The sequence below is a fragment of the Hippocampus guttulatus genome, chromosome 1 (genome assembly GCF_054856545.1).
Source record: "Hippocampus guttulatus isolate MCC_2025c chromosome 1, RoL_Hgut_1.0, whole genome shotgun sequence".
NCBI classification, from domain to species: domain Eukaryota; kingdom Metazoa; phylum Chordata; class Actinopteri; order Syngnathiformes; family Syngnathidae; genus Hippocampus; species Hippocampus guttulatus.
Window position 1 is genome coordinate 28350950 of NC_141261.1, and position 24353 is coordinate 28375302.

The 24353-nt window shown below is 45.7% G+C and overlaps 1 protein-coding gene across 1 annotated transcript in view; it reads left to right on the forward strand.

The window, feature by feature from the left end:
• slc2a4rg (SLC2A4 regulator) overlaps positions 1-24353 on the forward strand; it is a 60931-nt gene that overhangs the window by 26262 nt on the left and 10316 nt on the right. Inside the window, exons 3-6 of the mRNA XM_086124572.1 lie at positions 13503-13603; positions 15526-15770; positions 16969-17069; positions 20307-20571. Coding sequence (XP_085980698.1) covers positions 13503-13603; positions 15526-15770; positions 16969-17069; positions 20307-20571 — 712 coding nt within the window. The remainder of the gene's footprint in view (positions 1-13502; positions 13604-15525; positions 15771-16968; positions 17070-20306; positions 20572-24353) is intronic.

The following is a 24353-nucleotide window of genomic DNA, read 5'->3' on the forward strand; positions in this document are numbered from 1 at the left end:
CTCCCGGAATACCGAGCTTCTCACCTTATCTCTAAGGGAAAGCCTGGACACCCTGCGGAGAAAACTCATTTCGGTCGCTTGTATCCGTGATCTCGTTCTTTCGGTCACGACCCATAGCTCGTGACCATAAATGAGGGTTGGAACGTAGATCGACCGGTAAATTGAGAGCTTCGCCCTTTGGCTCAATGTCCGCATCACAGCAGACGCTGCACCGATCGGCCTGTCGATCTCTCGCTCCTTCCTGCCCTCACTCGTGAACAAGACCCCAAGATACTGAAACTCCTCCACTTGGGGCAAGATCTCTTCCCGACCCAGAGGGGGCACTCCACCCTTTTCCGACTGAGGACCATGGTTTCAGATTTGGAGGTGCTGATTTTCATCCCAACCGCTTCACACTCGGCTGCGAAACGCTCCAGTGAGAGTTGGAGAACCCTGCTTGCGTCTTTAGCCACCTGTTTTTAAATTTACAAAATAAAATGTATTCATTTACTTATTTTGTAAATGAAAACACGTCAGAGATTAGTATCATGTAGTTTTGGCCAACAAAACACTCCTTTTGCAAAGATGTAGCCATCACATTACAGAATGATTGGAGGACAATAATAGCTACATATGCAGAGAAAACCGCTTTGAAATGGGAAAAACAGTGTTTTGTATTCTCATTGGTACGCAAGAGTTAGAAATGGGTGCGTACTGATGCCAATTATCTGTATTAGTGTACCCGGTAATAAGGTATACCCGCCTTATTCCAATGAATGGGGTACTTCCAGTGCCGATGCCAATCACCGATACTAAAGCACCATCCTTTGGCCGTTCTACTCCCAGGAAGTAATTGGAATGCATCACTGACAGTACATTTTTCCAAATGAATTACATCCATGTGAATCGTCTCACATGCCCATTAAGATTAAATTTTTCTAAGTACGTGTTTTATATTAATGCTTAGAGTGCATGATTAGTGCGGTGCTACCAAATTGTGTATGTTTATTTGTTTATTCCATGGAAGTGCCATTTCTACAAGTGCACAGTAGGTATGATTATAAGGTTTATATGAATGCTTCGAGTGTACTATTCGCAGAGGTGGGCGCGCAATCCGTCAATACTGACACATGGTCCATCAGTCTATTACTGAAAAAAGAAAGACGATCCAAGGTCGATTTTTGTCTGTCACTGTAATCGTCACGAACCTGACCGCTCAATCCATCACTAACGGACGTCCATTTCGTCGACGACTGACAGAAACACACACTGCCTGTCTCGCTCGCTTGCGCGCGCACGTGTGTGTGTGTGTGTGTGTATTTGTGTGTGTGTGTGTGTGTGTGTGTGTTCGCTCGCAGGGTGAATGAATGGACTGCATTGACTATGTATAGAAACGCTTTGCGCTTCCTTCACAGAAGGTGGCAGGCTTCACCAAAGAGCTGTAATCCACAGATAAACAGCGAAGACAGAGAAGAAGAAAGTGGTCACTGCTAGAACTACACACAGGACCAAAGAGGAGGAATTTGGGGAGAGAGAAAGAGACACAATAAAGCATGTATTTGAATCATGTCAAATATGGTCAGGCAAGACAACAACTAATGAATGAGCTAAGAGGTCAGAAAGTAGATTCGAATGCTGCTTGTGAGTTTTACATTTCTGTTTTTAGTTCTGGAAAGAGTAGAGGTTAAATCGCAAGATATGAAATAGTACTATCCAGACCCAGCCTCTATTTCAGAAGGTGCATTTTTAATTAGATTAAATATTTTAATCGCTTGACAGCTCTAATATATATCTATATATATAGATATATATAGATATCCATCCATCCATCCATTTTCCGAACCGCTTGATCCTCACTAGGGTCGCGGGGGGTGCTGGAGCCTATCCCAGCCGTCTTTGGGCAGTAGGCGGGGGACACCCTGAATCAGTTGCCAGCCAATCGCAGGGCACACAGAGATGAACAACCATCCACGCCCACACTCACACCTAGGGACAATTTTAGAGAGTTCAATCAGCCTGCCATGCATGTTTTTGGAATGTGGGAGGAAACCGGAGTACCACTGGACTACTGGGCCGATATATCTATATCTATATCTATAGATATAGATATATCTATATATATTTATATATGGGCGGCCCGGTAGTCCAGTGGTTAGCGCGTCGGCTTCACAGTGCAGAGGTACCGGGTTCGATTCCAGCTCCGGCCTCCCTGTGTGGAGTTTGCATGTTCTCCCCGGGCCTGCGTGGGTTTTCTCCGGGTACTCCGGTTTCCTCCCACATTCCAAAAACATGCATGGCAGGCTGATTGAACGCTCTAAAAATTGTCCCTAGGTGTGGATGTGAGCGTGGATGGTTGTTCGTCTCTGTGTGCCCTGCGATTGGCTGGCAACCGATTCAGGGTGTCCCCCGCCTACTGCCCGAAGACAGCTGGGATAGGCTCCAGCACCCCCCGCGACCCTAATGAGGATCAAGCGGTTCGGAAAATGGATGGATGGATGGATATATATACACACGCACACACACACAGTATATATTATATGATATAGTGCACTCCATTTTTCATTTTAATCAAATAGGATATTTAATCTGTTGGACTGTGGACGGATTGACTATTGTTGAACTGGCGGACTGTTGAAATTTACTGACGGAAGCATGGTTAAAGTAACATGAAGAAATGAACAATCGTCAGCTATGACCTGCCATCGGAGGAGTCCCGCCGGCTGGGCCTCGCAACAAACAGCATTTGGGCAAATGGCTCCTCTCTCTAGCGGGTCGGTCTCCAACGGCAGGGGATGGTGCCAGCGCCACCCGCTACTGCCCAAGCTCACCTGCTCGGCAGCGCAGCAGAGGCGCCCCCGTCACTCACCTGGCCGCCCTGACATGGTGCCAACAGCGTTTCTCACGACCTCCAAGTGAGGCCGCGGTGAGGTCTGCCACCTCCAACCTCTGCAAGCCTGCTTTGGCAGCAGCCACCACTGCCAACATCGCGGCGTCCGACATACAGAAAAGAAAAGAGGAGGAGTTGTTTGGGTTTTTTGTTACTCCTCTGCGAGCTATGGGTAGCTCACAAGTCACACGTTGGCGACGCTTCAGTTCAAGTCTTCAATGAACTTGACTTGCATGCTTCTTTGAGAGGAATCCAACCCCTAAAAGCAAGAGGAGAACGAGCAACATTCTCCTGTGCTTAAATGTCAGAACAAGAACTGGAGTATGTGATCAAAGATTTCATCTGTACCCAAATGTTTGAGCTTCCCTCACATTCTCTTCAAAATATATACAATGTCTTTGTATGTCTGGTTGGCTTGCTGCAGATTTGGCTTCAGAGGAATAAGCAGAGTCGAGAGACTTTGGAAAAGCTCTGGTTTGCATTGACAAAGCACCCGAAGGGCCTGCTCTGGCTTGGTATTGCAAAAGGGCAAATCTCAAGCACAGGCAAGAGTGGGAGTGGGAAGAATGAGAAGCAAAAGAGGTTTGTTGTTTGGGGCTCTGCGCCATTTTAGCTCTTAAAAATGGCAGCAAGTTTGTTTTATGATTCACTTTGGTTCCTATCTGTCTCTTCTGGCTTGTGGAATTCAGAACAAAGTTGCGAAATAGCCTCCGCTGTTTCAGTTCCTAGTTCAGTTCCATCCACTTGCCCCGAAAATATTTAACAGTCATAATCTCAGTCTTGCCTAAAGCACTTTGATTTGTTTTGACACACAGTATAATGTGGATATGTGAAGTTGATTGTCCGTCATTTGACAAGAAATAGGAAAATGTTAGTTGACGTATCTGACACACCGCAAACACTAGGTGGCCAACCGTTTTTGGCAATAAAGAATGTCGTCGAGCCGCCCCCGTGCCTCAGCTGAAGAAGATAAGACTTGGGTCATTACTCAGGAAAAGTTGTCGTGTCAGCAACGCTGTCATTGCACAGGGAGCTTGGGAGTTGCAGCTACATGTTAATGTTGCTGATCTTATGGTGGAGTGGGGCGTGGAAAAATTAGGTGATTTGAACCTGCCGCTGCTGTCTGCACATGGACCTTTTTCCACAAATCCAAAGAAACAAATCTGCAGTAATCTTGGTTTTACCAGATTTTTTTTACGCAATCTAAATTTTACCTTTAATGGAAAGCAGGATTTTAAAAATTTATTTATTATTATTATTTTTTTTAATGGCTGTCCTTTTAGACAGTTAGTGATTTTTGTAACTGCTAAATGTGTTACTTTGTTAAAAATGTAAAAATTACTTCACGGAGTGAAACGGAGACACGTGGAAAGCAGCACACCAGCATTTCTCCTCTTTTCTTCTGTGACTTACTGTTGACGAAGTTCAGAATAACCTCAGCAGAAAAGAAAACAGAGATGTATTGAGTCGTTTGTTTGAAGTCTATTCAAATATTGCAAGCAAGTGGATAGTCCTGTCATTTTTTTGTTATTTTATATATCATACTTAATGTCGTGTGGATTAGTATTCCTTTGTTAAAATGCATCAATAAATGCCACACACGTGGCGGACAGCTTCAAGTATATGGTAGTTCCTCCGCCACACTGTGAAGTGGTGCGGCATGCATCCCAGCGACGGGCAATTTACGGTCTGTCATTCGTCATCACGCAGTGGCCTTGGCATCCGTCCGTCATCGTCAATTTTCACGTTATTTTACCCGCACTTTTGTCTTTGCTTCCGTCAGGAAATGTCACCAGTCTGTCTATTGTCAGTCCATCAGTAACCCCTCCCCCGTCCCAAAAAAGAAAGAAAAACACGTCATTGTCCAACAGATTTTAAAAAATCACATTTGATTACAATGATAAATGGAGTGCACTATATATTCGTGTGTCTACATAATACGATGGGTGCCCACACATACATACACTCACATATATTTTATATAGCCTACTTGATAACCAAATTGATTGAGCTGTGGGGACAGCTGATGCCTGCCTACCACCGTTGTTTCTCCTAAAGCGCCCAAAGGTTTTACTTTATATTGTTGCCAAAGGTGGTTTAAAATGCATCCTAAATACTTGTGGAAACCGAAACCAAGGTACCGTGACTATGAATGGATGCTTCTTCTTCCTCTTCTTCTTCCGTTTGGTCATTTGGTTTCATTCTAATTGGAATAAAGATAGACAGTAGACTTGCTATAGTTGCTCAAAGCCGGGTTCACATGGATCCTAAATGAAAATACTCCATATTAACACCCCAATCAGAATAAAACGACCAAATCCGACCGGAATTTCCTTCTGGTTCACAGCGGTGGTTTATTCCTTTTGCTAATCCAAACAGATGTCATGTAAACGACTCATTCAGAATAGCCGGGTTGCACCTGATCTGCTCATGCTCTGTTTTGACCTAAATGCATAGTGACGTTGTCGCACTTGAAAACGGTGGCTTCCTACGAGAGCTTGTACGCGATTGTTTTAAATGACCCGTACTTGTGAATTGTTTCAAAGATGATACTTTGCTAAAAGTAGAAAAACAATCGCACCAACTGTGCTCGGTAAACAGCCGAACCCCATCTTGATAATCGCATGACGTTTACATCGATCTGCGTGTCACATGACAGTGAAACAGCTTTCAACTGCCAGAAAATGGAATAGATGACGTCACGTGTAACACAGTTGGCCAGAGCTCCTCAATCAGAATGACAGTCTCGATTTAAACGCAGCTATACTAGAGCTCAACTCAGCTTTATTTAAATAGCACAAAACATAAAATAATAATAATGCCTAGGGTGTGAAGGATTGAGGGGATGCTACACTGCACAGTCTGCTCTCCACTTGGCTGCAGGCAGTCAAGTAGGAGATGCGGCTGAACATTTTTTTGTTTTTTTGTGATTGGCAATGACATGGCTTCAATCGACACTGCAGATCGCATACCTGATCATGATCAGTTGCCGATCGATCGGAGAACCACTAAATAATAATGCTAAAATCATAAGTAACAGAAAAATGATTGAATCCAATTAAAAGATGTCATGGCTGCTGTCTCAGTAGTATTTTTGTGCGGAGTTTGTTTCCCTCTTTCTCCGCGTGTTGATTGAAGCTGTCAGTGCATGAGAGAGAAGCGAAAGATGAGAGTCTCATTTCTCCATTACAGTGGGCATGACGTCACTTCCATTGGCTACAAGATGAGATTGGAAGTAACACGCAACTGTAGTTTTCAGAGAACTGATAGTTCATCTCTTGGCGCGGCAACATACAACATAGTTTTACAGTAGCGGTACACGGTGCAGCTCGAGCTGAGTCAGAAATTCTGAGCGCGTCTGACAACTGGCGTGTGTGTGTGTGTGTGCGCGTGTAATCATATAGTCCATGACAGAAAGTTCAGATATGGGGACACCCCACAGAGGAAATCACGCCTTGTTTTTCCCCCTACCAATTTTCCCTTATTCACAAAGCTGTTGCTTGTTTGTGCTCTGCCCCAAGGCACAGATTGCATTTGAGGATCAAGAGCGAGCAAAAGAGTGGGCTTTTTATCCTTGGACTGAATAGTCATTCCACTCAACAGCCTGCATTAAAGAGACACAGCTCCTGCCTGTAGCAGCCTCTTCCTCTCCAGGGGGCTCACAGCCCTGGGACTTACATAAAGTTTCGTGTGTATGTATGTTTGTGTGTGGACTGCAAAACAATGAAGGATTTATAAGTATGCACATGAACATGTGTCTCCAAAATATCAGCTGATGCCTACTAAGGGTAGTATGAGAAAAAACAAAACAGGATTGTAGTCAGAGCACCGGTCATGAACTGGAGGGTACGCAATGCAGGGCAAGGGAGAGCTGAGGTGGTCTACCTACCGTTTGTCATTACCACACCACACGTACAGAGCAAGAAAGGGAGCGGCGAAAGGACGCAGGAGATTACATAATACAGCGCCGTTGAAGCAGTAAGATGGGAACTGAGAGAAATGTGCTATTAATAGAGGGCACGTATGGTGGGGCGGGCAGCTGTCGGCTATCAACACCACTAGGTTTCAAATGTCACTACATTACCTCATTTTACCCGCAGGGCTTTATGGTACCAGTGGTAAAAGCAAGTCATGGTTACTTTATTTTATTTTTTTCAAATCTTATCTGAGAGTCCTGCCTTTGAGGATGATACACCGTGACTGGCCGATATAAAGTGCGCACAGCCAAACGGGCGCCTTTGAAAGTCTTTACCAAGACTAAAGAAAGAGTAAAAGGGTAATAATACCTCATCAAATAGACGAACATATGCACATGCTCAGCCTTCCTTCACACTCTACTTTGTTCCACCCCTCAGCGCACTACATTGTTGACATACGTTCTGTAATAAGAGTAAAAATTAATAGGAACATTCCGCTCTATTTTTGTGGTGCGTATTACGCGTATGTGCTGATGTGTGTTTGTGTTTGTGTACAGCAACATGAAAAATGATCCCTTTGTACATAGGCAGCCAGCCTTGAAATGTGAATGATAAGCTGTAATATGATTGCCAGACCAAGAGTTCTAAATATGTAATAAAACATTGCACAATATCAGACGCACATTAAAAAAAAATGAACACATAACACCATCCAGTGTGGGTCCTTGGGCAAGATCCTTCACGCTAATGCCTACCTCATACAATGATGAGAGACAGTAAAATGAATGACATGCCGGCTCAGACGTCGCCCGGCCAAACAAGGTCTGCGTCAGGTGCTGGGGAACCAGAGCACCTTGATGAAAAATGGGCTACTGGAACAAAGCGGAGATGGCCGAGATGCGATAAAATGGCTCTGTTGGAATGCTACTACTCAAGCAACCCTAGTCAGAGGGGTTACATGCAGAGAATGTGGGCTAAATGGTTACTTCGAAACCCACAGTCACGGTTGACCACGAAACAACTAGTAGCTCAGTGTTCCAACATCCACAAACGGCAACTGCTGTCACAATTTGAGATTGATGAGGTACAACGCAGGTTCCATGGTGAAGGGCCCCAGGCTGCCAGATTAGAGGAGGAGGTCATACCAGAGATTGGGAGGCAAGCCCCAATGAATGCAGATGATGAGATTGGGAGGCCAGCCCCAATGAATGAAATGCTGAGCGAGGCAGCAACTGACCTGAAAGCTAAGATCATGGCGAGAATGAAAGCTGGGCAACCTAGAAACCGATTACAACGGCTATGTGAAGTACCACCTGAAAGTCTCATGGAAAGTGTGAATGCAGCACTGAGGGCGATCCCTACCGTAACGATCACGGAAACCAATGAGCTGATATACGCTTCAGCATCAGTGATCCTTGAGATGCTTGGCTATAAGAGCAACCATGGAAGCCATGAGATACGTTACCCACCATGGAGAAGACGGCTGGAGGCTAAGATCAAGGCGGCTCGGAAAGATGTGAGTCAATTGACGGAGGCCCAGAGAGGTGTGATGAAAAGGCCGATACCCGAGAGGTACATCCAGATGACCATACCTGAAGCACTCGAAACTGCCAAACAAAGGCTCCAAGCCTTGTCCAGCCGCCTAAAGCGGTACACGAAAGAGAATGAGGCCAGACGAATAAACAGGCTGTTCGCAACACAACCTGCAAAAGTGTACGCTCAGTGGCAGGGTCCTAACAACAGAGCTGACCCACCAAGACTGGAAACTGAAAGGTACTGGAAAGCCATATGGGAGAAGGAGGTTGCACATAACAGCAGTGCAGAATGGCTGGTGACCCTGAGAGAGGAGCACAGCAACCTCCCTGAACAGAAGCCAGTTACCATAACAGTGGCAGACATACAGGAAAGAGTCTCAGATATGAAGAACTGGACAGCCTATGACTCGATGCCACATACATGGATCACTGAATGCTTGGAGTTGTATAAGGTGAACAGGACCCTAAGAGCCTTCGTTGCGAACTCGATGAGGATGTGGAAAACCACACTTGAAGCCAATGGCAAGCCACTTACCCAAGTGTCCATCAAATGTGGCATATACCAAGGTGATGCACTCTCCCCACTGCTGTTCTGCATAGGACTGAACCCCCTAAGCCAAGTAATCACGAGGACAGGCTATGGATGGCCTCAGAAATGGAGCTACAATCAGTCACCTCCTCTACATGGATGACATAAAGCTGTATGCTAAGAGCGAAAGGGACATAGACTCCCTGATCCACACAACCAGGATCTACAGCAGCGACATCGGGATGTCATTCGGGCTTGAGAAATGTAGTCGGATGGTGACTAAGAGAGGAAAGGTAGTCCGCACTGAAGGGGTCTCACTCCCTGAAGGAACAATAGCAGACATTGAGGACAGCTACAAGTACCTCGGTATACCACAAGCCAATGGCAACCTCGAACTGGCAACAAGGAAAGCGGCTACGGCCAAATACCTCCAGCGAGTGAGGCAAGTCCTAAGAAGCCAGCTCAATGGCAAGAATAAGACCCGGGCAATAAACAGCTATGCCCTGCCAGTGATCAGATACCCTGCAGGAATAATAAGGTGGCCAAAGGAAGAGATTCAGACCACGGACGTTAAGACCCGAAAGCTCCTAACCATGCACGGAGGGTTCCATCCCAAATCCAGCACCCTGAGACTGTACGCCAGCCGAAAGGAAGGAGGCCGGGGACTAGTGAGTGTGAGAGCCACTGTCCAGGATGAAACATCCAAGCTCCATGAATACATCAAGGAGAAGGCTCCAACGGATGACGTACTCAGAGAATGTCTCAGACAATGGGGAACAGAAGATGAGGCGCTGGAAGAGGGACCATCATGGGAGGACAAGCCCCTACACGGGATGTACCACCGGACCATAACTGAAGTGGCCGATCTCAAGAAGTCCTATCAATGGCTAGAGAGGGCTGGCCTGAAGGACAGCACAGAGGCACTCATCCTGGCTGCTCAGGAGCAGGCCCTGAGCACCAGAGCCATTGAGGCCCAGATATACCACACCAGACAAGACCCAAGGTGTAGGTTGTGCAAAGAGGCACCTGAGACGATCCAACACATAACTGCAGGGTGTAAGATGCTGGCAGGGAAAGCCGACATGGAACGCCATAACCAGGTGGCTGGCATAGTCTACCGAAACATCTGTGCGCAGTATGGACTGGAAACCCCAAGGTCAAAATGGGAAACACCTCCGAAGGCGGTGGAGATAAGATCCTGTGGGACTTCCAGATCCAGACTGACAAGATGGTAATGGCGAACCAACCAGATATCGTGATCATAGATAAAGGGCAGAGGAAAGCCGTTGTAGTGGATGTAGCGGTCCCAAGTGATGGAAACATCAGAAAGAAGGAACGCGAGAAACTCGAGAAATACCAAGGGCTCAGAGAGGAGCTGGAGAGAGCCTGGAAGGTAAAGGTGACAGTCGTGCCTGTGGTGGTCGGAGCACTCGGGGCAGTAACCCCCAAACTAGATGAGTGGTTGCAACAGATCCCGGGAACAACATCGGACATCTCAGTCCATAAATGTGCAGTGCTGGGAACAGCAAGGATACTGCGCAGAACCCTCAAGCTTCCTGGCCTCTGGTAGAGGACCCGAGCTGAATGAGGGACGGACACTACCCGAGGGGGGGTGAGACGAGGAATTTTTAAAATTTTATATAATTTGTGTGTGTGTATCTACACACACATATACATACACATGCACATCCGAAGAAGGTAATAACCATCTAACCTTGAAGTCTAAGCGCTGGTTGCGCTGCAGTTGGCCTGAATTCAAAGTTAAGTGGGCTTAAACTACAATACAATAAGCCATAAATCCAGCAGGTCCCAGGGATTTCTGTGAGGCTGGTTTGGTAACACGAGCAGAGGTGTGGTGTTAAATATAGAGCGAAGGGCCTGCCTTCTCCCCAACAACAGCAAAAGACCTCAGTAATGCCAGACCGATGTGGTGGGGGACTTACGAAACACCATCGCAGACACACCATACTGTAGCACCACTCGGTACAGTCTCTCCCTGGGGAGATCTGGCGTGCGCATCGTGTTCTCTGCCAAGTGCCTTAGAGCAACAGAGACGTATGAAAATGTCGAGCCCGGCCAATATGGATTAAGTGTCTGCTGTTCGACAGAAAAACATTCAGCTAACAGATTCATTGGCCAATTTCTTTCGAAATGATACCATGAATTTACTTTTTTTGTCATGCTCACCACAAAAATGTGAATTACGGGCAGAAAGTTTGACGATTTCCCAATACTTTGTTCTTTGGTATTTGTAGTCGCATTACAATAGAGAGGAATGTTAAAGACAAAAAAAAAATCACGTAAAAAAACATGAACTGACGAATTGATCAAAATCATTTTGTTAGGAATGATGTGATGATTCATTCAAACCAAAACGAGTTTGATAGCTGACATTTGACAGCTGCAGCCCTAAAATGACACAGTCATGCCCAAAATGAGTCACGTTGTTCCGAAATGTTGCAATTCCTTGAAAGAAAAGAATCCACGTTCTCAAATTAGATACATGTGAATAAGATTGGGCGGAACGGTAAAATGACAAAAGATGTGAAAAGTCTCGATCATCAACCAATCTTTGACACGCCAAAAACACTCCCACATAATGAAGGGGGCCAGGCTCATAAAGCACATTTTGTCTTGTAAAATTGACAGCTTCACCACAGCACAGTAAACCACGCGGCAGGTTTATTCGCAGCAAATGTAGGGCACGGTAGCGGCTTTCATGTTGTCATTTCATCATGTGCAATACCTGCCCTAAATGCTGCTTCCCTCTATTAACACCCTCGGCTCTAAACATACTCGCAGACGTCCAGTGTACACCAAGTGCAACTTTGTTGACGGCGCTAAATAAAGACGTAGACGGTCCAAAATGAAGTTTCCTCATCCGCTCAGAAGAAGATACACACAGACTTAGTGCAAGGTTGCTCTATGGCAGTCGTCTGATCCCATCGGGTTTTAATTTCACATCGTCAAGAGGTCACTGCAAGGAAAGTCAATTGCAAACTTCCCTGACGCTATCTAAGTCTCTTGGAGTAAACATGAAAGTCTGCGCTGGTTTGATGACTGCGGCGATCTCGCACTCGCATCACATACCACATTTGATGAGATTTAAGCCGAGAATCAAAACTCTTCCAGGAAGCAGAAGGAGAAAAACTCAATGTCAGGAAATTTTGGGGAGTGGTTTTGCGAATATTTGTGTGTGTGTCAAAAATGTTTGAATTACCCCGGATTTGCCTCCTAAGCGTGTGCGCGTGCGTGCGCTTTCCCCTATTCTGCTCCACCGAAATACACACACCGCAAGCGTGCTGGCCCGTCAGTAGTATTAGTCACACAACTTTTCCGTGCCAGCTGCAGTTCAAACGAGACTTTGAGAAACAACACAAGGTACTGATATAGATTTTTGAAGGCCGGGAAAGTGCAGTGTGTTGCATTCCATAGTCAATACATCAACGTGTTCTCCATCGCCTAAACAAATAATAGGGGGTGGGGGGGGGGGGGGGAATACAGGCCATATAAATCAAACGGGTGTCCTCGCTTGGTACAGAGAACAAGGCCGTGCCCTGAAACAGGACACGACTAATCTTGTTATCTCTTTATCTCATGTCCAGACCGGGTTGTTTCTGCCTCTGTCGCAAGTGAACGTGTGCGCGTTTGCACGTGCGTTACCCTCCTCTGCTCTGGCTCACATTCACCACCATATTAGTTCATCTCCTTGTTCATACACAATTGTTTGTCCCTCATGTGCACATTCTCGATCTCGACTAATCTCATCGTGACTTCTCACCATCAGGGACCGTTTTAAAAGTTTTTGAAACTTAACAAAAAAAACAGAACAGACAAGTCTCACCGGCGGCCTTGCGCTCAGTCTTGTGCACGTACGCTTGCTCGATTTATAGCCCATGTGCTTGTGTTCGTGTTTGTGGCGCCCGTCGTGAAGTTTTTGTGTGCACGGAGACTCGTAGTGAGTCAGGGCCAGGACTTCGGGCTTGGCTGAAAGAATGCCTCAAACCAGTTTGCTCTGGTTGCAGAGTAGAGAAGTCTGGGGGCGGGTCATGCATCTCTTAAAGCTGCAGAACATGTGCAGATTCTGGCTTGCCACTGGGCTTCTGTGTGGCGGCCGTTTACGTTCAAATCCAGATGATTAAGATGCGTACGTGTCGAGTGTGAACCAGTTCGTGGCTATTGAGCCCTTTGAGACCTGGTTTCTGCACCTCACTTGACAAACACTTGTGTGTGTGTGTGTGTGTGTGTGTGTGTGTGTGTGTGTGTGTGTTTTGAGGAATTCTCGGCCCATCCTTAAATATATCTTCCCCCATATTTTGCTTTCAAGGACAACAGGAAGTGAGTTGAATAGTTGTACTCTGAGCACACATCTAACTTTAGGAGTATAAAGTTTGTTTGTGTTTGTCCAAGCGGGCAGTGTACGGTTCAAGTTCTCATGCACATAACTGAGCTGGAAGACAACAGTGGGTGGGAGGTTGTTTTCGTGCATCTCTTTCTCTCAGAATTTCATATCGGTCTGTCCTCAGGCTGCTGTTTGTTTGGAGTTGTGTTGGTCTCTGGTGTCGGCCTGAGCTTCCTTAATCGAATAAGCAGTTGTATCAAGAAAGTTGGAACGGCACCTAAACCTTGTCGGCCTCCGTGTGTGTGTTGTGCAGGAAGCCCTCAGGTCATGCTGATAAAGAGGTGATGGCCGCTGCCGTCCTGACATCGCTGTCCACGTCCCCGCTGGTGCTCTGCCCGTCCTTCGCGCCAACAGGTAACGCCACGACCTAACCTGCTTGGGCAAACCTGCCTGGGAGCACCCGCAGCCGAGTCTCCTCACATCCTCACAAACCAAATACTCAGTCATGTGCCATGCCAACTGTTCCGTCGCGACCTTCTCACCGCAGCTCCATTTTGCTGTGCTTGCCTTTGCCATGACAACATCGTCAGACGGTCAAAGTCCTGCCGGCTTCCCCCCCCCCCCTTTTTTTTTAAAGCTCAACTTACCCGACGCTCTTTGCTCCCAATGAGTCAACTTGCAGGTGTACTGATTGACGACATCATCCCAGCAGGACACAAATAGATTTGAATGTTTTATATTACGCGTTATGTTCAAAACTGGTATTTGCCCTCGGCAGAGTACACCTTTGGGCGTAGTTAAATTTGATAAACAAAAGTCACAAATGCAGCATTGTGTCGGCGTTGCAACAAAGGGCAAACTGTGACATCTGCTGCATGTTTTTCGTAGTTTGGAGAAATATCTGTGACACTTGGGTCATGCATCGCTGTACTCATTGTAGTTCGTTTTAGGGGTTGGGGTGGGGGGAGATCGGGGCAGTGAGGTGCTGGATATGCTCAAATCTTGGCCAAGAACACATTACCATCACGTTTTCAATAAAAGTAACTTTTGTAACTATAAAAGAAACTATTCTTTTTTTTTTTTTTTTGGACTGACAACCATTTAATTTGCATTTTCCACTGAATTGACATTCTGAAATTGACTGCTACTCAGGATTTGACAGCTGATATTGAGGCACTAATAGAAGGCTCAAAGATGTTTCAGGAGCAAAGTAATTGGTCTTCATCCAAAATGCGCTCCCGCCTTTGCACTGTGAAGAATACAGTTTTGTTAAAATGAATACACAATGCTGAAATATTTTAAGACAGTATTGCAAATTCAAAAGAGGTTGGTTTATGCTTTTTTTTTTTCATGGAATGCCACAACTTGTATGCATTTTTGTGCGTACAAGGTTAGCGGGTAACTCTTCAGGAATAGTTCTTACTTTGGTTTGCATGGTGTGGTCAGTCGAAGTTGTCAGGGTTTCCATATGCTGCGGAAATTTCTGTCATTTTAAAATGATGTCTAGGTCTTTGTCAGAGATTTTCTCGGACAAAGTTAAAGAAATGACTCGGCACACAGGAAAATTGTAGTCAATATCGGCGGGAGCGGATCTCTGAGAGCGAACGACGGTTAGTTGCTCCGCGATCACACTCGGCTCCCTCTCCGCCGGTTCGAACTTTTATTGCAAAATGACACTGCCCCCGAGATTTGCACCCCGCGCCCCCCGGTCCGGCCCCCCGGCAATGATCTGATTTACCCGAATACACAAGTCACAGACTTTGCTGATGACTAATGTCCACCTGGGCGCGACAGCTGTTCCCAAACTGTCTTTTGGTATTCAACAACTCTTTGTCCCCAATTTTTTTATTCCCACTTTATTACCACTCTGTGATTGAATTTAGCCTTCGCCCCCCTTGCTTTGACGTGATTACTCAAGAAAAGGCCCTCCGCCCAAACGGCCGACACCTCTGCGCTGAGCATGTCTAGACATGCCCAAATTAACCGAAACTTTAAACATGATACAATTTTGTTCGTAGATTTCCCTATCAGTCTTAAATTATTCGCTGTATTAAGCCGATATATATTGATTTTACGCATAAAATAAACTCATGCCGCTGAGCAAACTCGTTCATCACATGTAGTTTGTAACCTCGAAACGTCGTATGCCCGTACAGTCGTAAACCTAGGACCCCTATAATTCTTTTTACCACCTCTCCGCGACCCACACATGATGTAAGCGGTTCTGCTCCTGGGTCCTGAACCATCACGTGAGAACGGCTGCTCCGAAAAGAAAACTAATGGGACAAGATCACGACATTTGCAAGCTTCAGTCAACCCAATGTGTATGCTGTCAGCTGCGGTTCCAGAGCCGGCGATTCGGGCTTGGAAGGAGGCGCTGTCAGGCAGCTACAGCAGCTCCACCAGCGGCAACTGGAGTTGGGATGCCAGCGACCAGTCGGTGCCCTCCACGCCATCCCCGCCTCTGTCCAACGACGCCAACAAGAACTTCCTGCTCCCGTCGCAGGGAGATGATGTCAGCGAGGACGTCGCGGAGAGCACACACTTCATGTTTGAGGACCCCATACCTCGCAAACGAAAGGTGGGCCGGCTGTATGTGGTGTTCCTGGCCTGTCGATATGCAGATTGTATTTGGCCTTTCAATTCTGACCACCCCCCAAAAAAAGACTGCCCACAAAAAAGTAACCATCATCCAGTTTTCGAATCTCACAGTGGGTCCTGCTCTTTCACGTCTTTTTTTTTTTTTTTTAAAGGAATACACATTTCTGACATTTTGACTTTGACGGCCATTATGTTTTTTTTCTGTGCTGCTTGAGAGAAAGGACACAGATGCGGAGTGCGAGCAGAAGCAACAGAAGGTGAAAGCGATGCATATGAATGAGGATAGTCAGGATGTCGAGGCGTACAAGGATTGAGGCACAAAATAAAAGCATGTGGCAAAATGAAACTTAATAGTTCCTTTGGCACCGCAGTGTTGGAGGAGTGTACACAGACTGCGCAAGCTGCGGGAGTCGACTCATTGGAACGGGGCAGCAGTAAAGAGCGCTGGGATGCACAACTACTGGATTCGTGTTTCAAGGGAATTGCTTTTTCCAAACGTGTAGGCTGTGAAGAACGGCGATGACAAGTATTTCCACCTCAGACCTGGAAGTGTCACTCTGTCTCAGTTTCTGTTCTTGGCAGAGAGTTAAGAAGATTGTTCAACATCGCTGTCGCCGACCTTGTCATAACCACGATTTAAAAAAACACCGGAGGAATTAGGCGATTTGCATTTGTTGGACTGAAGAGCTTTGTTGCCAAGTATTTATGAGTATCATTTAAATGTGCCGTTAGAAGCTCTCCAGCACTAGAGCCGTGTAGGGGTTAACTCTCGACACACAAACTGGCCTCGCCCCCTTCTCACCGTTCTTCTCCAGAGGCTGTTGAAAGGTAGCAAGAGTACACACCCACCGCCTTCCATGGCAGGTCCGTGCCTGCTCACGGGACAGCTGCCAGCCTCTCGTACGCAAAAGAGGAAATGAATAGATAATAAAGCAACCGTTCTCCTCTTCCCATGGATGCACAGTGAGCCTCGCGGTTTCAAGGAGACCTGTATCGAAATGGCACTCAGGCCCTTTAATGGACTAAAGATCGAGACCCATCTCTCATTCAATTAGTGCTGCAACTACCAATTATTTTGATCATCGATTTATCATTCCATTATTTTTTGTCAAAAGGAGCCATGTCAGTTTCATGTTGCGTGCCCCAAATCTTCTGACTCCCATGTCTGGCTCTTTCAGAACTCCATGAAGGTGATGTTCAAGTGCTTGTGGAAGAACTGTGAAAAGGTCCTCAGCACTTCCTCAGGAATACAGCGGCACATCCGCACCGTCCACCTGGGGTGAGTTGGTCCTCTCCTGTGTTTAGTGTTTCTGACCTGACTGAATGCTAAGCTTGTGACGATGCTATTGCAACCAAAAATTGCGAGACTCTTTCGACCCAAATCTTTGAAATGGCAGAACCGCAACACGTCCCTTCCAACTCCCAGGGTTTAGGACTCCAGTCCTACTAAAAGTTCATATTTTAAGCACATTTTTAAAAGGTAAGCGTACCAGTGTGATACATTTCTGCGGCAAGCCTCTTCCAACATCGTGTCATGTGACTACTGTTTCTAGTGACACTCATCTGAACGGAGTGAGCAAAACTGTGGCTACCGCCAATGCTAGTTCTGTCAAATTACATGAGAGCGGACCGAAGGAGAGAAAAAAGCATTGCTCTTTGCAAGACTTAATAACCCTGAAATTGCAGATCGTGCCATTTCATTCAGGTCTGCGGTACGGGAGCATTTCAGCGACACGGTTCAGTGGCCAAGTCACACTGTAAATACACCTTGAAAGAAACCACTCCAAACTACATATGAGTGGGGCATGGAAGAAAATACAGGCACGGTATTTCTGACAATCGAGGTTAGAATGATATTGTGAAATGAACAATGACTCAACATCGCTCCCATTTTCAGCTTGACGCTGTCTGTGTACTTGGTCAATTAAAATGCAACTCTGTCAAAGATGACAAAGGCCCCTCTGTTCTTATGTTTTGCTTCATACATGTCATCGCTTCATGGCAAAGACAATAAGGACATAGGAGAATGTCATTTAACGCTGAAGGGCATCGGAGGGCTGCCTCAATAATGTTTTACTTTTGGGGCTGCGAATTTTCTCCCATTGACTTAATTGTGTCAGTTATGCACCTTCATGAAATGGTTGCACTCTGGATGGAGCGACATTTAAATAAGGTCATCCCCTCTGAAATCTAGTGCTCCGCGTATTCTCCCCGAAACCTAAGTACCTTTCCTCCTACGCACTCGGGTTCTACTAAGGACTGGCACCTCTTCAAGGTGAAACTGAAACTTTATATTGCCCGTTTTGATCCAATGATCTGCTTCCGTGCTCCACTGCATGCATGACAGCCGCGTGACCCAGCGACTGCTGACTGGTGCTGATGGCTTGGGAGTTCGTCTGGAGGCGTAGCTCACAACAGCTGCAGGCATTCGAATGGTGGCAACAGTGAATTAGATCTTGAATCTTTTTTTTTTTTGTTTTTTTTTTTTAAGTTGACATCCCCCGGGCGTGAAATCCATAGAAGTGCCACTCTCGCTGTGCAGCAGGAAGTGTCGCTAAGCAACGCTAAAACAACAGCCGGCACACCCGCGTTTCAGCTCCGAATATACATTCAGGCCCAAGCACAGTCCGCTGATTAAATTATTTTAATTGCATTTTTGAAATGTGAAATGCAAATACACATGCTCGTTCAAAGTAGCCCGTGGGATGAGACACGCGTGTTACTGGGGACGATCGCTCTCTAACTTCCGGATCCATACGCAAGTTAATTTGATACCACATTGAGAGTTTGCCATCTATTCAAATGGAGCACTATGGAATTGACATGTGTCAGGAAGACTCACAGGATGGGTGTGGCACAGGACTAGAGCGGAAAATCGCCATACCTTGAAGGTGCTTCAGAAAAGCCTGTCAAGAATTGATCCAAACGCGAACGGGAGAATGTGCCCCATAAAGCATACATTTATAGTAAGCAAATCTATCAGTCTATTTTTATTTAATTGAGTAATTACAAATGGTATTGTAAAACAATCAGATGCTCTGCCCGTAATTGTGTTAAATAGGGTATTTTATTCATTATTTTTCAAATTAATCGGCTGATTAATCAATTATTATTAGTTGTAGTAGTATTACAACAATATTGTCATCAACCCCAAAAAATCCTAACAAAATCCAGAAATTGAGCTGCAAAATAAATCTTAACCATCGAAGTATCATTACAGGCCTACTACTCTCTGGGGAACGCCATTACTACACAACTACTGTTGTGAATCATTGCCCGCAGGCTTCAGGCTGTTTTGTGAAAGATGGTTTTTAGATAAATAATATTAGGAGATGCGCCGAGGCTACAGAGTGTGTCTCGAGCAAGATTAGGCGTGCCAAATGAAGCCCCAATTCTCATTTTGTGCCGGTGACATCATTTGTTCATTCAACGTGTCGATACGTCATCATAAGAGTCGGGACCTTGCGCTGGCTGATTTGCTGGGTGTCGTCTGCATTGGTTGTGAGCTTCAAGTCAGTTGACGAATTAGAGAGTCACTGTGCGTGAGACAAAAAATTCTGGCAGAACTTGTGGAGGATTAACGCTTGTGCTTATTGTCTTTTTGGGGCCAGTGCACGGTCATTGTATCTGTGTTTGCTTGTTGCAAGGTTGCATACATACAGTAGCTGGCATATTTGAGAGAGTCTTGCTCTTCCAGTCACCGTGTTCTGGATTTGATCCCCTTAATAGAGTTTGACTATTTTAAATTCATACTGATTTATATTCATAAGCGTTGTACTTACGTTGTTATGCTTCTTATTTAGGCCATATTTACACTTATAATAATAATAATACATTTTATTTATAAGCACCTTTCAAGACACCCAAGGACACTTTACAATAACAAAAAACACAAAACAATACTTATGGACATCTTTTCACTGTTTAGCCTACAATCTTCTTTCATTTTGTATGCCGCCATAGAGCAAATGAAGCACCAAGAAGTTTGAATCATGTGCAAAGCACTTGCCCGGAAAGCTTCAGTGCATGATGAAGCTTCTTTTCACCTTCGCGAATGTACATGTTTCGTGGGGTAAGATTGCAAAAGCCGATTGCTTCTTTTGTACATAAGCTACAAATACAACATCTGCAAACAAGATTGCGATTCAGAGTTTGATCACAAATTTTGCCTTTGCGGAGGTGATCATGACGCTCAGCTCTGGCTGCTGCGATCATTTTACAATTTGGTCATTTGTTTGGATTCAAGTTTCGTTTTTTCCTAATCTTGTGAGCCACTTCCGTAATAGAAGCACCACTCACTGTGATACTAGATAGTGAGATAAATACAACCACAATATTGACAATCTAGTCAACTGCGATAGGCTTCAGATGACCTTCAACCCTAATGAGGACAGACAGGATAGAAAATGGATGGATAGATCATTTCAGGTGACAGTCATTCATGTTGAATTCCAAAATGAACTGATCAGCAGAGTTAGTAGAATATTTTCAGTGAGTTGTCGTGGCTTCCTTTCAGGCGTAACAGCGACTCGGACTACAGTGACGGAGAGGAGGACTTCTACTACTCAGAGATCGAGGTCAACATGGACAGCTTGACAGAGGGCTTGTCCAGCCTCACGCCCACCTCGCCTACCACGGCCGGCCCCCCGCCCATCTTCCCACCGCTCCTCGCCGACGTCCCAGACATCAATCTGAACGGGACGTGCAGCCACGCCCCGACACTGCTCAGCCAATCGGCTCCCTCCACGCTCTGCCACATCCGCACCGACCATGCCTACCAGGTACGTCGTGCCGCAGGGGCGGATCGTGGTCGTGCATGCGCACGTGCACAGACTCACACCCACAAACACAACGTTATCACATTTTGCAAATGCGAGCCGAGGCGGTTTGGGAGATCAGCGTGGGAAAAAAAAAGGTCTTAGGTCAGCTACAGCTCAGCAGTGTGGGTGTGATAAAGTGAAGAAATTTTGCTGTAAATATCAGTTCACACAAAGAATGGAGTCAGAGTTTCTTTTAAATGTTTATTTATGATACTCGCTATGTTCAACTTATACTCTGCTGTATATGTTTGTGCTGCACACGATACATGCAAAGCACGCAAGGTGGGATGTAAAAAGTTTCACAAAGCAGTGCTGCACCACTTGAGCTGTGGGGTGGGGGAGGTGCCTTGCTCGAGGGCTTGCTAGGGAGTATACTTGCAGTACCTGGCAAGTATACTCGTAAAACAACATTTAACCTGAACACTTTTGCATAACAGCCACATTCCTTGCTGGATTGAGAGAGGCCAAGAATTCAAAAAATTTTCCACCAATTTTGTGACATACAATTTGTACAACTCAAGTGAGGGGGGATCTCTCAAGATGGAGGTAACCCCCCCCCCCCTCCCACTGAAATAAAGTGGTTGTATAAATATGTACACCCTCTTTGTTCACTTTAATGGCCCATTCAAGCTCATGTTCAATGAGAGTCAGCACACACCTGCCGCCATTGAAATGACTATTACGAAGCCCAAATCCATCTCAAGGGGTGTTCACACGGCAAGATTTGGTCCGGTGCTACGCCGGGGCTGCCCCAGTAGAGCGTTCACACGTGCAAATTAGCTCCGGCGTAGCCCCGGAAAAAGGCTTACACCGGACCAAATTTGATCCACCTCAGGGAGGTGGTTTAAAAATTTGCTCCGGAGCAAATGCTCGTTTGCGAAGCAGCACCGATGTAAATTTGCACGTGTGAACGCAACTGGGTTAAATTTGCTCCAGAGCAAATGCTTGTGAAGAGTTTACGTACGGCGAAAATGCATTGCTTTCGTGCTCTGTCGGACTTCCGTCATGCGTTTGTTTAATAACGACACAAGACTTGGCTGGTAACATCTTTCCTTTTGTAGGAGACTGGACTGTCTCGGAATTGTTTGTGTAGTTTGTTCCTTTGTTGTGTGTCCACAACCCCCCGCCCCCCATATAATTTATTTTGTGATTTCCTCTCTTGATTTTCTGTTTGGCGCATTACATATTTGCTTTTCTGAGTGTCATTGAAGTCATCGTTGATTTACGTTTTTGGGGGCGCTCACTCTCGAGCAGAAGGCACGGAGACCGAGAAGGAGAAGGACGTGCCCGTCCAGTAGTCGCTTGAGTTGTGTATACGTTTTAAAAAGAACCAACACGACAGCTCATTTGTTTTCTGTCGTTTTGCTCCGCTGCAGAAACTGCCGTGTGAACGCAAGTGGGGCTGCACCGACGCTGTGCCGGTGCAGACACGCTCAGCGGCTTTGTACGAGTGAACGCTCCACACAATTTGCTGCGGTGCAAAATATATCGCAACAAAATACATCGGTGCAGCGCCGGAGCAAATGTGTGCCGTGTGAACACCCCTATTGAGGTGGTTTAAAAATTTGCTCCAGATCAAATGCTCGTTAGCGAAGCAGCACCGGTGTAAATTTGCACGTGTGAACGCGACTGGGTTAAATTTGCTCCAGAGCAAATGCTTGTGAAGAGTTTACGTACGGCGAGAATGCGTTGCTTTCGCGCTCTGTCGGATGTCCGTCATGTGTTTGTTTAATAACGACACAAGACTTGGCTGGTAACATCTTTCCTTTTGTAGGAGACTGGACTGTCTCGGAGTTGTTTGTGTAGTTTGTTCATTTGTTGTGTGTTCACAACCCCCCGCCCCCCATATAATTTATTTTGTGATTTCCTCTCTTGATTTTCTGTTTGGCGCATTACGTGTTTGCTTTTCTGAGTGTCATTGAAATCATCGTTGATTTACGTTTTCGGGGGCGGTCACTCTCGAGCAGAAGGCACGGAGACCGAGAAGGAGAAGGACGTGCCTGTCCAGTAGTCGCTTGAGTTGTGGATACGTTTTAAAAAGAACCAACACGACAGCTCATTTGTTTTCTGTCGTTTTGCTCCGCTGCAGAAACTGCCGTGTGAACGCAAGTGGGGCTGCACCGACGCTGTGCCGGTGCAGACACGCTCAGCGGCTTTGTACGTGTGAACGCTACACACAATTTGCTGCGGTGCAAAATATATCGCAACAAAATACATCGGCGCAGCGCCGGAGCAAATGTGTGCCGTGTGAACACCCCTTCAGATATTTTAGGATTGGATATTTTTCCTGGCATTTTTGCCTCCAAAAAGAAGCATGAAGGTTTTGCGCTAACTTAGACTGGCATTTAGAATTTGCTCCAACTTTTCAAAGGACCCACTTCCAGCCGAGGAAAAATAGCCTCAAAGGGCGATGCTGCCACATGTTTTTTGGCTACATTGTGGCAAAATACTTTGAAATGATGAATCTTGGTCTCATAACCCCCCCCCCCCCCCCCGATAAATCTTGACTAATTTCCTTTGTTGCAGTCTACACAAGACCATAGCGATCACACACAAGAGCAAGGTGTTTACTTGTGTGCAATTTATCAAGTTTAAAAGTACAATGTGTAGAATGTATTGCCATCAAGCGGTGAACTAATACAATGCAACGACCTAAGCTCCAAGCCGTTCATTTTGAAGCACGTGCACTACGTACGGTTTCTTCAGCAGAGGTGTCTCCAAAATGTCATCACAAACGGCTTCGACTATCCCCTATCGTGACGGAGTAAGTGCAAGTCACTTGTTACACATGCTCTAGTCATGATGTTGAGGAACTACATTCACTAAAAGTTTGTCTCCATCTGGTATCCGCAGCGGAACGAGGGTGGCACAAAATGGCCGCCTCCTGTTGGGGCGGAACGCCCTACGTAATGAAATTTGCAATTACTTCACCCACGATGACGGGTTTATTTATTTATTTATTTTTAAATGACGATGTGATGGAAACTTTTTTTCTTTTTTTGCACACTATTGAAATTAATAACGGGGTTTTGAAAGAACGAACATTGAAAAATCAACAAATGTAGACACGGTGTCCCTTTAACCAAACTTTTTGAAATAAAATCTGCGCTTTCCAAATTATTAGGTTGATATGTGCAAGTGGCTTCACGAAACATACTGTATTTGTTTCGGAGCATAAACAAATACAGAAAATTGCATATTGGCGATTTCTTCCCAATGAAATGATGAATCCCTTTTCTGTTTCCGCTGCATCGTTGCTGGTCTTCCATGTCCATCTTTCTTCTTTGGGCTGAGTGGGTCGGTAGTTATGTCTCAGGCAAATGCGCCTGTAATTTTCCCAGTGGGCCAGGACCCACCTGGCTCGGGACACATTAATGTGTTCCGGATAGGAAATCGGCATCAGTGTGCCATGACAGGTCCCGTCCAGCCATTTTCAGAAGCATCTGGCGAGTGAGACTTGGTCTTACGGCTTCGAAGTGGAAGGCGTCCTTCTGTGTTTCCTTTTCCTGTCCTTTGTTTCTCTCTCTTGTTGCTTTTATCATCTAGGCTTTATCTCCTTATATATCACACTTGATGGTATTAAAAGAGTTTAATGTATAAAGGAGATGTTTTCCCTAACCAAGGGATGGCTTGTTTAGTCGATTGGTCAGTAGATATCAATACACTGATCGATTCAATAAAAATAAATAAATAAATACTATGATAGGCGCCGGCATGCCCGCGGTTTACTTACGTCTTGTTGT